Here is a 13,454-nt window from a genome sequence, read left to right as displayed (position 1 = left end):
CTTGGGTTTCAACAGCGAGAGCTCGTTTACAATCGTTTCTCTTTGTTAGTTTTGCTGTCCCTCGACTAGTGTTCCTATCAAGTGTACGGACAACTTAACTCCTCTCCGTGATGTGTTTTCGTGTGTGTTGCTAAAAATCGATAAATCAATTAGTGACTCTCGGACCTCGGGCAAAAATCCACAAACGAAACTTTTACACTATTGAACATCGTTTCAGATGCAAGTCCAACCGTCGAAATATGTTGGCCTGGTGGCTGACCTGATGCCGAACATTCGGTTGATGCAGGCCAGCGGCCATTTCCTGTTCCGATACGTCACCGGTCCGATCCTGATACGGAAGGTGTACTCCTGGTGGACGCTCATCATGGTGCTGATGCAGTTCTTCGCCATCCTCGGCAATCTTGCCTCGAACGCGGACGACGTGAACGAGCTGACTGCCAACACGATCACGACACTGTTCTTCACACACTCGGTCACGAAGTTCATCTACTTTGCGGTCAACTCGGAAAACTTCTACCGCACGCTCGGCATCTGGAACCAGACCAACTCGCATCCGCTGTTCGCGGAATCGGACGCTCGCTACCACTCGATCGCACTCGCCAAGATGCGGAAGCTGCTCGTCCTTGTAATGGCCACCACAATACTGTCGGTCGTAGGTACGCTCTGGACGGGACGTCCGGCGTGTTCTGCCGGACTCAATCAACTCTCACGGTTGACCTGTGTTGCGTGGCCGTAAAATATCGCTCAAGAATAATTGAGTCTCCGGTGGGACGTGGGGGCAAATTTCGGTTTGATTTATCTTCGGCACGGTTCACTGGTTCTGCAACCGTGTGAGCCATCTTGGGCCCTGTTCCTTTCCTCTCGATAAATTACTCATCGCCTTTGTATGTTTCCTTCTTCCGCACGAACAGCCTGGGTTACGATAACGTTTTTCGGCGAGAGCGTCAAAAATGTGTTGGATAAGGAAACCAACGAGACGTACACGGTGGAGATTCCTCGACTGCCCATCAAGTCCTGGTATCCCTGGAATGCAATGAGCGGACCGGCGTACATTTTCTCTTTCATCTACCAGGTACGTACAGGTAAGATGGGACGGCATTGCTGGAAGTTTTCCCATCGGTAGCGTTCACTTTTTCCAGTGGAAAGGTTCTCGAAGCATCCAAGAATTTCGAATGCTCTGCTGTGAGCTTAAAGAGCCAAAACGAGCCAAATGAAATACATCCCTAAAAATGGAATGCTATTGTCATCCGATTGCATAACCTTAAGCGCTATTAACTACGAACGGTGGACAAAAACGCCCAAAGTTATGCAATGCGATTGAACGACCTGCTTTGAAGCTGTGTTTCACCCCTAACAAGGCTGTCGACGGGATATCAACTGCCTTCAAGTTGTTCAAGGTCAAAGAGCACCAAGAACGGCAATGTTCCTTCAAGATTATGGCCGTTCGCCGTTCGCGATTCGCGTTCAACCACAAAAGGCCTGTGGTACCGAGCGCACAAAGCACAAGGAAAAGGACGATTATGGAGATGTCCAAACCATTTCCCGTCCGTAGCATTATCTGATGATTTGCGGGTGAGGTGGCTTTTGCCAGTAACCATCGGTACTGCAAGCTTGCCAGCAGCGAAAAGAAAATGGACAGTTCTGGCGGTAGACCACTTGAATTGAATGTGGGTACTTAAGTTGGAGGATTTATATCACAAACTGTCCGGCTTTTGCTCCATTTTATGAAGTGGCACAAATTACAATGGCAATTATTTCATGCCAGCTCATTTCATTTTATAAGTTTGCTATAAATTACTCACAGTATTCAATCCACTGGGTGTACGATGTACGTTGTAAGATACGGAGACCACGAGACTTGCAAATGGTGATTTGAAATATTCATACAATCTTATGCAAACTTCTGTTTAATTAATTGGTGTACAATAACTTTAAAGTCTGCCACAGCTGTGATTCTCCTTCGATGTGCCACAGCGTCGACGAACTAATTTATTCCCTGCTATTCATACAGTCGTTTGTGCATTTTAATTAGCACAAAGCAATACTGAAAACACCCGCCCACCATTAAAACAAACTGCTGGCGAGCAATTGTTACGGGTTTGTTTCTATTCCATCATGCCCGAGATCCTGGTGCTCCGGTTCTTTGCGTCCCGAAGTGCATATCCTAGTGCCATTCCCAAGGGTAGTTCCGTAGCTGATTCCGAGCGCCATAAAGTTTGATGGGTGTTTTTAATATTATTTCCGCTCTTAAGCACTTAATGGACTTTTCATGCTTGACTAAAGCTAGCTACCGTGGAACGGCGCGAGCACCGTTGGGCCGATTTCGGTGGTCTATCGCACCAGCTAAACACTCCAATATTACCCTCATCAATCTGCGCTCCTTGTAAGGCACCGCGGGCAGGAAGTGAGCTCGTTGAAGATGCAGCACGACATACCGACGAAGGGATAATCCAACGGGATGGACCGACAATCCCACCATCCCGCCGGGCAACACCATTCGATTGGTGGTTGCGTTCACTGATGGATTGGGTACACCGTTTTACAAACATTTTCTGCTTCACAGATTTACTTCCTGCTGTTTTCGATGGTCCAAAGTAATCTCGCGGATGTGATGTTCTGTTCGTGGTTGCTGTTGGCCTGTGAGCAGCTGCAACATTTGAAGGTATGGTACACATGTTGCTACTTTGCTTTTACGTCCACTTCTGCTTATCACTTATGCACTGCCATCCTTCCAGACACGAGCACCATCGCACGTTCAACATCATCCTTATTGACATAGTGTTAACGATATTAAAAAAGTCAATCCCGTTCCCTCGTAGGGTATCATGCGACCCTTGATGGAGCTTTCTGCCTCACTGGACACCTACCGACCCAACTCGGCGGCACTGTTCCGCGCAATTTCAGCCGGTTCCAAATCGGAACTGATCATCAACGAAGGTATGTATGACGCGGGGTGGACCAGGACCACTTCCACCTTTATCTGTCCGTCTCAATGACCTTAGCACACCGGGAAGTTAAGCGCAACAGAGATGAGAGAAAGAAGAAAAAAATCACTATCCACTCGTCTTTTCGTCCTAAAGCGTACTGACTACGGCTTTTCAGGACGGAAATGAAACACACTGTACCGAGCAGATGACAGGAAAGAGAAAACAGAAAGATAAAACAATCCCGTCGTCGGTCGGACGGATGTACCAGCCGAACCAGAGCTAAAAAATATAAAACACAACAAATAAATTGAAGTTTAAAAATAGACTTTGGCCGTCCACGTGGGACGGTTGAGGGCGTAAAGCTCATTGGCCACCGGATTGCGTACAGTGCAGTGCAATAGTTATACGAACGAACGTAATCCTTGTTGGAAATTGCCGCTTCGTCATCGATGTTTTAGATTGCTTATGTTATCTATATTTATTTATTTATATTTAGTTATTTGAAATTTATTATAAATTATTTTAAATTCTTTATTCAAATCAGATCAGAATATCGCTTCGACTGATGCATCGCTGTGTAAAATCGTTTAGCTCTCGGCCCGAAAGTGGCCACGGTGGAAAGACCACGCCTGCCTGTCTAGTCCTACGCGAAATGCATATTAAAAAACCGTTGCCCATTCCCATTTGCATCGCAAAAGTGTATCACGGAGTTATGCTTTTTTTTGTTTAGTTCTCCCTCACTTTCATTTCGTGCTGCCACGGACTTGACGATGAGGATTTAAAAGAGTGGTTTTGTGTGTTCTCTTGTTCCTTCTTTTTTCGATGCCAATTCACTGGCATTGGCATCACTCAGCAATGGTGGGAGTGCAAGACCGATCGGGGCTAGTTTATTATCAGCTTTAGTGTTTATCCCACCTTGCGCTCACACTCGCTAAGTCCAGTGTAATTTACCGTGTTTATGTCGTTTTCCACCTCCTTCGTAGGATTTCGTTTGCTTGCCATATATGCGAATGAATGTAGGCCACACGGAAGCTTTAGTAGGCCTTTCAGCGATCGCTGTGTATCGCGTGGGGATGTAGCTCAGATGGTAGAGCGCTCGCTTAGCATGTGAGAGGTACCGGGATCGATACCCGGCATCTCCAGTTTTTACTATAAATACTAATGTAAGAAGATTTTTAAGGAGATCATCAAACAAGAGAGCAAAATATGCTCCTTATATCGAAAGAGAAAGAGAGAGAGAAAGAGAGACTAGTAAGAAGAAGAAGTGAGAAGTAGCGAATCCTTTTCTCTCTCTTCTCAAGTCGTTTCATTTGTGTGATCATTTCAACAAGAGAGTGAGAGTAGTGGCTCTTATAACAGACTAAAAAAGATTGCAGACCTCCTGTGAAATCTTCTTACCTTTTTTCCCCAATGTTTTGCATAACTCCCAAGTTAAGTAGCTCCTCTGTGTTTACTTCTTTTTTTTTCGCTTCTATTTGCATCTCGGAAGTGTTTTTGTGTTTCCGTGCTTCGGTTTCGCTTTGCGCTGTGGTTCGTGCACGTCATTTTGAGGTTATATTGCTTGCTGGTTGATTGTTACATTGTCCCCCGATTGCTTTACCCCCCCTAACCACACAGAGAAGGATCCGGACGTTAAGGACTTTGATCTGAGTGGCATCTACAGCTCGAAGGCCGACTGGGGCGCCCAGTTCCGTGCACCGTCGACGCTGCAAACGTTTGACGAGAATGGCAGGAACGGAAATCCGAACGGGCTCACCCGGAAGCAGGAAATGATGGTTCGCAGCGCTATCAAGTACTGGGTCGAGCGGCACAAGCACGTCGTACGGTAGGTAATTCCCTAGGTGTGTCTACACATCCGTCAGAACAGGGGTTGGTACATTCCGACATCGCTTGTACCGAGCGATTATCGCAACGAGCTGTTTTTGCTATATTATTTGAATACATCCAGATTTGGTCCAACATTAACAGCTTATTTACACTTTAAAATATACTTTAGCATAGCTGCTCTCTATCATACTTACCAAATCGTTCATGCAGAAAAATACCCAAACAACCCTAAACAAGCCCAATCCAAATGAGTAAAAGCGTAAAATATTTGCAAAACGGTTACATGCCTTAGGCTTTCGCCCATCCCCAAGCATACGTTATTGTGACTTTTTTCCCGTTCCGAGCGAAGTTACACGATTTCACCCGTATCGATTTTCCGCTAAACATGCTTAAATCGGTACACAAAGCTCCCAAAATCCCATTTCACCAATCCACCAATTTGAAGTCTATCGCCCTTTGTGTACGTGTGTTTGGGCCGGAGCGAGCCGGTAGGATCCCGGTAGGCGCGGGAAGGATCGGAATTTTATCGAAAACCTCCGGGAACCTCTTGGAGTTGCTACGAGACGGAAGCGACACGATAAGAATCCCTTCGGACTGGCTGTCCTTTCCCGCAGCCAGATTCCGATACCGGGAAAAGCCGAACAAACTGGTTGACCTCACCCTGGAGCGGCTGGGCTGGATTAGGAACCGGGAATTGTGATTTCTTCTGCTCCCATAAATCGCTGACGGTTTCCATTACCGCCTGTGGAGAGCGCGAACGTGAAAGGAAAGCGCAAAACGTTTAGATTCCAGCACTGCCGCTGCAAATTGAATCATCCGGACGCGACGACTTGTCCGGGGTTTCGTTCCGTACGGCTGGTGGATTACAGCAACATCACCAGCTGCCGCAGCTAATACAGCTGTAAATTTCGTTAGACATTGACTTGATTTTGTAATAGTACCTACCGATGCACACACACACGCACGGAGAGAGATATACACAAACACAAAGCTTGGCCAGAGTCTGGCACTGGTGTTTTTGTATGGTTACACTGGGAACACAGCATAACCAACAGTTATCCGAATCACGATACGGCTGTGTGTCTGTTTTCGGAAGATCCTTATCGATGACCCACTTTCGGCATCTTGGGATGTTAGCCACTTTGGCGCCTTGCACACAAAAGAAATGAAGATTTTCATTCATTTTCTAAATGTAATGTGTAAAGTCATCCAACCATGATATTTTGCATATTTTCACACATTTTGTGCAGTGTACAGACGTAATTGCTTGTGCAACCCAACGATGAGCACGACTTGAACCACCAATTGCATACTTTTAGGCGATGTTTTGAAACAGGGCTTGCGGAATAAGCATATCAAGCGCCCAAAGGTATGCAATTAGAAAGTAATTTATTCCAACAGCTAGCTTGTAATTCTTCAACAATAATATAAAAGAGGGATATCCTCCAGTTTGTTGACACAACGGATTTCAGATATTTTTCTTTATTTAAGACTTTGTTTTGGCACTGATGAACTTTATTCAGCGTCTCTGCAGAGGATTTTCGTGGGGCTTCCTTTGTGCGGCTGTGAGACGATAACAACCGACATGTGGTTCCTGCTGTTTAGACGTAATTTCCGTTTCTTTTACCTCAACACCAGCACATACACACCGCAATGTGTTTTTGGTTTTCGCTCTTATTTTATTGGACGCGTTTTCCCGGTAAAGGAAACCCGTAAAAAGCAACACGCGCTAAGCTCAGCATCCAACCATGCATGGAAAATGAGTCGTACGACAGATTTAAGCATCGGTTTTGCAGTACCATTCTATTTTGTTCTGTTTACTTTTTTACGACATTCTCTCACCTTTCATTCCCGCATGGCAAACCGTAAGCCGTGTGGCATTACGCAATCGAAACGAGCCAGAAAATGAGCACGCCAAAAGCAAAGAAAATCCCTTCTCGAGTGGCGCTGGGTGCGGGAAAGCTTCATCTTCACGTACCCGAAAGCGCTGAGCCCGCACAAAACATTGTACCAGCGTGTACCAGCTCACCATCGCCGCCAGCAAACATCAACAATTTCCATTCAAAAGTCCCCAGCAGGGAAGCACTGCACTGAAGAATTCAGAACATATCGTTCAGTGCTACTTCGTGCTGCTCTGCTTCTCGCCGGGACCGCCCTTCGGTATTCATTACGGGCGCTGTCTTCTACTAGGTGGATGAGACTTTTCTCAACGTTACGGAGCTGCTCTGCGAGTTTCGAAGACCTTGAACAAACACGCCCGGCAGCAATATTTAACCGAAACAAGAGCATCACCCACCCGCAGAAACCAACCCAGGCAGCAAAACGTCGTGATTTGAATGTCATCCCCCAATGTGTGAGTTGTTATGGAAACGGATGCACAATGGAGCTCCATTGAACGTGTGTATTAATTCAATGCTCTCGATTTTCTCACGATCGCGTCAACATTGTGTGGCGTTGTTTGCCAGCTTCCCTTGAAATCTTTTGGTTCGCCTTTCTTCCGGACAAAAAAAGAGTGCAACGAATCAGAAGGGCTTTTCAGGTTGGAAGAGAATGGGCAGCGATTGAAAGGAAATTCTATATTCATACAGACTTGTCCATTATCAATGGCAACAGTTCTGTTTACAAATGAAATGATGAAATCATGAAGTTATTATGCGCCGAAATGTATGCATTTTGCATTACATACGTTTCACAGGCTCGTAAAAAGTAGGATCGGTACCTCTCCCATTTTCACGCCATGATTTTCCACTGCTTGTATAGCAGAGCGTGTATCACATCACGGTAGAAATAATTTAATTTGATGCTATCATCATTCCTCCATCAAAGCGTACCGATTATTTCCGCATTACCGAACGCTCCTAGATTGGATAACACAATTACACGCATTACACTACTACAGTTCCAGCTCAGCTCACTATGAGCTCATGGTGCTGACAGACAGAACGATCTTCTTTATTGAATAATCTCAAATTTCGGCCCCATTGCGGCTTCTGTTCTCAACACCTCATCGATACGCAGCATCCTCCATTATGTGCCCGTTTGTCGTATTTTCATCGAACAAATAAACGTTGCAAACAGCTTCACCGGAAGCATTGAATGCCCGCCCGGAATGCCATCGATGTGGAGCAAATTCAATTTGGTGCTCTTCTCGGAATCATCGCACAATACGGTGTGGAGTGCGTTCTGCGAATTCTAATGTTTCAACACACAACACAAATGTTATCATTTCCACATCGCTGACAAACAGAAGGCCTAGTGTGTGATTCCCATCACTGAATGATCGATTATAAGCGGCATTCAGCATTCAATTTCCCGCGAAAGAAACCGTCTTCCATCTGCGAATCGCACACTCGTGTCGTGAAACGTTTGAAACGATTCACTGTTATGCTTATTTGAATTCAAACAGTCCCGTCCATCGATCATGCATGATTTGATTAATATTTTTATTATTCACCTGGGCGCATTTGCCGTTGCGCGACATTCAATTTCCGGCAAGTATTCAAGGAAGCGGTTCGAATTGAGCCAGCAAGAGGATGAGGACTCGGGAACGGAACAAGTCTCCAATATAGAAAAAAGCTCTCCACTTTGATTGCCTATTGCTTTATGGCTTCTGTTTTTTTCGTCTTTGCGCCTAAACACAGACTCGTTTCGGCCATCGGAGATACGTACGGACCCGCCCTGCTGCTGCACATGCTGACCTCCACCATCAAGCTGACGCTGCTCGCATACCAGGCAACCAAAATTGACGGTGTCAACGTGTACGGATTGACCGTAATCGGATATTTGTGCTACGCTCTGGCTCAGGTTTTCCTGTTCTGCATCTTCGGCAATCGTCTCATCGAGGAGGTACGCTTTCCACATTTCCATCATATTTGCATCACAAAGCCATATCAGTGCGTCACTATTTTCATTTACCATTTCAATCTCGGCCCAGAGCTCGTCCGTCATGGAGGCGGCCTACTCGTGCCACTGGTACGACGGTTCCGAGGAGGCAAAAACCTTCGTCCAGATCGTTTGCCAGCAGTGCCAGAAGGCGATGACTATTTCCGGAGCCAAGTTTTTCACCGTTTCACTAGATCTGTTTGCGTCGGTAAGTGGTGTCGTGTGCGTGGAAAACGGCACGAGTGCTAGAAGTCATCGTCTGGTTTATGTGCGAGCTTCAGCAAATCCTTCCCGCAACACATCGAGTGTTTGATCTAATGTTTGATCTAACGTTTTTGTCTGTGTGTGTCTTCTGTGTGTCTCCCATTTTACGCTCATCCTTTCCAACCAGGTTCTCGGAGCCGTCGTCACCTACTTCATGGTGTTGGTGCAGTTGAAGTAAACAAATGGTCACACGGTTTGGGTTTTCTGTGCACAAGCCCCTAGCACACTTCTACTGCTATGGTTTACAAACCGTTACACCGGAACGATGGAAACAACATAATTTGTTTTTTGATGGAAGGAAACGTCGGCAAACGGCTACGAAAGTGCTTAAAAACGACTCGGTTGGATAAAGAGAGGGCTCGCTTGACTCATTCTCTTCAAGCACTGTTTGTGCCTTTCATAACATACCTTTATGATAGTAGTGAAACAATAAAGAGTACAAATGTTTCTTAGCTCACGTTACGATTTTGTTTGTACAAAAATGTATCAAAAATCCGAATCATTACTCACAAATGGGAAATCCAGCATCCAAGCGTAGCGCCATCTGGTAGGAAACGTCATCGGGGTAGATTATTTCAGTAACGCTATTAGCTAATGGTTGGAACTCAAAATGGAGTTCTTCTCGGGCAATCGAATGACAAGAACAGTGGCGGATCAAACGGTAGGCGGAGTAGGCGGTCGCCAAGGGCCTCGCCGTGTTGTTGTATGCAAACAACGATGATCCTCCACTGGACAAGAAGCAATAAGAATCGTTTTCATTGCGTTCTACAAGAAGCTCTGTCCGTGAAATGAATAAAGTAGAGAAATTAGCATAAACTATCTCCATCCAAAGAATGGTAATTAATTCTCGTTTCTTCCTTTTTCTTTGCTCAATCCTCAATCTGGCAAAAGAATCTCGATCTCGACAAATTTCATTCAACCAAATTGTCGCTTAATATCTTTACATACCATTCTGCGTTCTTCTTCGTGTTGTTCACTTGCGCTAAATAAAGTTAAATCTTCTTTGTCGGCTCAAACCTACAGCTATGTGGCAGTGGCATGTTTTCACGGAAACGGATGAAAAAAAAACACCCCGCCCCGTCCGCTTGGGTAAAATTTGAAAATGCATAAATTAGCTAAAAATTCGCAAGCCATCCCATCCAAGCGAAACAATCAACTGGCGTGCGCGAAAGAATCCGCTAACGGCCCCAGTGGCACGGATTTTCATTCCCCGTTGCTGTTATTTCGTGTCCGTTTTGCCTTGTTTTTTCGGGGGTGAAAACTTTCCCGACCACTTCGAAGCAAAACTCTTTCTTGCCCAAATTGCTCACCCGAATCTCGACCCGAAAGGAAATGTAATTGCGAAAATGCAACTTTCGGATGCGTTGCGTATGTGTGCCGAAGAGTGGAAGGCAAAGAAAAGGGAGGTTGGATGGGAAAATTGCATTCGCGAAATGGTACGCACGGTGCGTCGTCGTCACTTCCAGCATCAATTAACTGGCCGCTGATTTCTACACAGGCGAGTGCAATAATTTTCTGTGAATTTAATGGGTTTTCTTTGGTATCCACCATTCGGTGGCTATCACTGAAATCGATAATTCGAGTCAAGCGCTGCGAGCTCAGTAAGATCACTGGAACCATTACAAAGACGTGCTCTGCTATATTGAAATCGAATGCTATGGTCACAATACGTCCAGTGCTGAGTTTCTTCGATAAGTTTAATCAGTTGGGAGCTTGATAAGCATTAAAAACGTATTTTCGGTGCAAAGTTGTTGTAAAAACATGCAATGTAAATACGTTGCATAACTTTAGGCGCTTTTATTACAATTTCCTTACGTAAGACTCTGCTTGTAATATTTAGTTCTTTTTGGGAATAAAACGTTTATTGGCCAGCATGAATTCTTCTGCCATGATTTGTATGACTGAAGACGAACAATTAATTCGTGCTATAACAACCTTAACTCTATTGAATTTGCTATTCTATTCTGTGCTTCTCGATTGTGTTTTCTTCCTAAATAGCCAGAAATAACACTTGGGTTATTATTACCAGGAAAGACAAGTACGACCATAAATAAAGCGATGTAAAGATGAACAAAAGCCTCCCTGCCTTAACGCACTATCGGCGTAGTAAAATTGTCCAAATGACGTAAAACGCTACCCCTTGCTTTTCTTGTTTCCTCCAACTTATCCTCCTTATTCCACCTCTCGCGCTTCCTTTCCTCGCCATTCCACACCGATTGCGTCACGAAGCTTCGCGGGGGCAACCGAATGCTACAGTTATCTATTAGTGGATTTTGTTTGCTTCCCGAGAAGGTACATATGCAAGCCGGCCACGACCGATACGGTGTGGCCCGTGCCTCATGAACATACTGCTCGAATAATGAACAAATCATAAACATGTGTTATATCAGGAGCCGACGGCCACACGGCACGGCATCGAAGGAAGCTTTTCATGCATCAAGAAACGTTACCTACCATCGCCGAATGCGTAGCTTGATGCGCCTGCCAGTCTTTTCGGTTGGATGGGATGGGGTTTACTGGCCACCGCACATCACCAGGCCCAGGGAAGCTGCACAGCTGCGATCATCACCATACATTACCCACGCATGCACACACATACAGGAAAGACGCACACGTGCACGCTGAGGCAAATCGCGCCAGACCGTAACCAATGTTCCAGTATCGGGTATAATTATCTCGTTAGCAAGCGGGCCCACGGAAGAGGAAGTTCGCGGCGCGGCCGGAACGGGACGGTTTGCTTTCGCGAACGGGAAATAAACAATAAATCATCTACCACCCGAAATTGTTTCCAGCAGAAAAAAAAGTGTCTCCATTTTGAGGTGCGAGAAGCACAATAGCGCCTCGCGGTGGAAACAAAAGCCTGCGTGGCGCTATTGTAATGAATCATAAATCGCATCACTCGTGTTTAAAGTGCAAGTATTATTGCCGACCGTACCTGCATAGCACAGCGCAGCACACGCGTGCTTCCCTTTAGGGCGTTAAAATGCATTTCTATCGACCGGTAATGCAACCATGCAACTCGCCGTAAAACAGCAAAGCAAGGAAATGATAAGTTTTTCAGCGTTTTTTTTCTCTTTCCTTCTATGCAACCCATATATAACCTCTATTCGTTTCGCTGCACTATTATACCCATTGCGCCATTTTGCTTTGTTTCGCCCTTGTTTCCGATTTAATGCAACGCCTTGCATTACCATCATGTGCACCTTTATTGTACCTTTCGGTTCCATCCGATGCAATCACGATGCCATTTCGCTTCCACGGCTATCGGGCGAGTGCATGATAGTCCGCCCGGTGCGCCCGGTTACGCATCATGGTGCTATTTTCCGGCGTGCAAGATTTACTTGCCCTAGGCGCCGGGAAATCGAATCGCCGCCACCGGTGACCTTCGGCGGCTGTTCGATTTCGTTCGCAGTGTTGTAGGCGTCATGGTCGGGGTTTCTCAAGAGCAATCACAGCGTTAAGGATGTTTGCTGCGCGGAAAGAACGGATGGTCCTGCTTCTCATGAAAGAGAAATTATTTAAGCAAAGAAACAAATAGATTTTAATAAATATTTTATTTCCGAAGGAGTGGATGAATCAAAACATCAACGATAGTAAGAAATAATTAAAAAGTTGTCCTTGGTATGTGAATTGCATACAACTAGGCGTTACCAGCATATACCCTTGAACCTGTTCACCCCTAAAGTATGCAATCCGCAGGACCTAGTATAGGAGTAGAATGGAAATATTATTACAGCAGTAAACACAGTTTTACTGCATTATTTTATGGCAGTACTCGTAGGGTGATAGGATCATAATGATTTGTTTGAACTGCTGACATTTGTAATTTACTGGTGAATCTTATAAACTTTTTGAATTGGCATTATTTTCTAGCAAAGTTGTACATCAATTTCCAACAGATACAATATTCGATTGTCAACGAAAACATAAAAAATCAATAAACCATATTCCAGGAAGTAATGAAGCTCCTACACTGGAAAACAGCTTACCTGATCATAAGCCATAGTACAATAAATGCATCAAACGTTTTCAGAATCAATTACCCAAGTGATTATTGATTCCGTGGAATTTACAGTTCCACCGAACTCGAAGCTTAATTCCTGATGCGTTCATTACCGCGCATCATAAACAGAACGAGGCCGGTAGCAGTACACGGCATCCCCGATAAGCCAAATCCACCCATGACAAATCCCGGCTTTGAAGCGCACTTCAATCAAATAGAAGCACCCACTGACAAGGAAGGGAAACGGTGCCACACTTCCTGAACTCACGCCACTGCTCGTCGTTACTACTTGTTGCTGCAGCCAAACTAACAGCAAGAAGTGGGTGGAAAAATGCAAGGAATGAAGCCGAATACACGGACGGTGTCAAAATGGTGAAAAACGAAAAAGAAAGCAGCAAATAGTTGGGCAAATGAATCAAAACTGCTGCAAATAAAAGCAATACAAACGGCACCGGTTGGGACGTAAACGTGGCGGGATATGAAGGTGGGAGGGTAGGAGGAGGGCTAAAATAAAGCACGATCGAATGGTTGAAAATGATACTGGAATTTTA

At 45.2% G+C, this 13,454-nt stretch overlaps 1 protein-coding gene and 1 non-coding gene across 2 annotated transcripts; both read left to right on the top strand.

Annotated features, from left to right (window-relative positions):
• The first annotated feature begins 217 nt into the window (after positions 1 to 217).
• On the top strand, positions 218 to 9,078 carry LOC128310596 (odorant receptor coreceptor). Its single transcript, XM_053047278.1, has 8 exons — positions 218 to 656; positions 912 to 1,072; positions 2,564 to 2,662; positions 2,820 to 2,937; positions 4,545 to 4,752; positions 8,396 to 8,600; positions 8,689 to 8,844; positions 9,028 to 9,078. Exons 1-8 carry the CDS (start codon positions 218 to 220, stop codon positions 9,076 to 9,078), a joined length of 1,437 nt encoding a protein of 478 aa, XP_052903238.1.
• Positions 3,997 to 4,069, top strand: Trnaa-agc (transfer RNA alanine (anticodon AGC)). The gene has a single exon. It is a non-coding gene; the product is annotated as a tRNA-Ala (tRNA).
• Positions 9,079 to 13,454: the final 4,376 nt, after the last annotated feature.

The sequence above is a fragment of the Anopheles moucheti genome, chromosome 2, assembly GCF_943734755.1.
Source record: "Anopheles moucheti chromosome 2, idAnoMoucSN_F20_07, whole genome shotgun sequence".
Classification (NCBI taxonomy): Eukaryota; Metazoa; Arthropoda; class Insecta; order Diptera; family Culicidae; genus Anopheles; species Anopheles moucheti.
The sequence above is the reverse complement of the archived record's forward strand: the minus strand, read 5'-3'. Positions and strand labels throughout refer to the sequence as shown.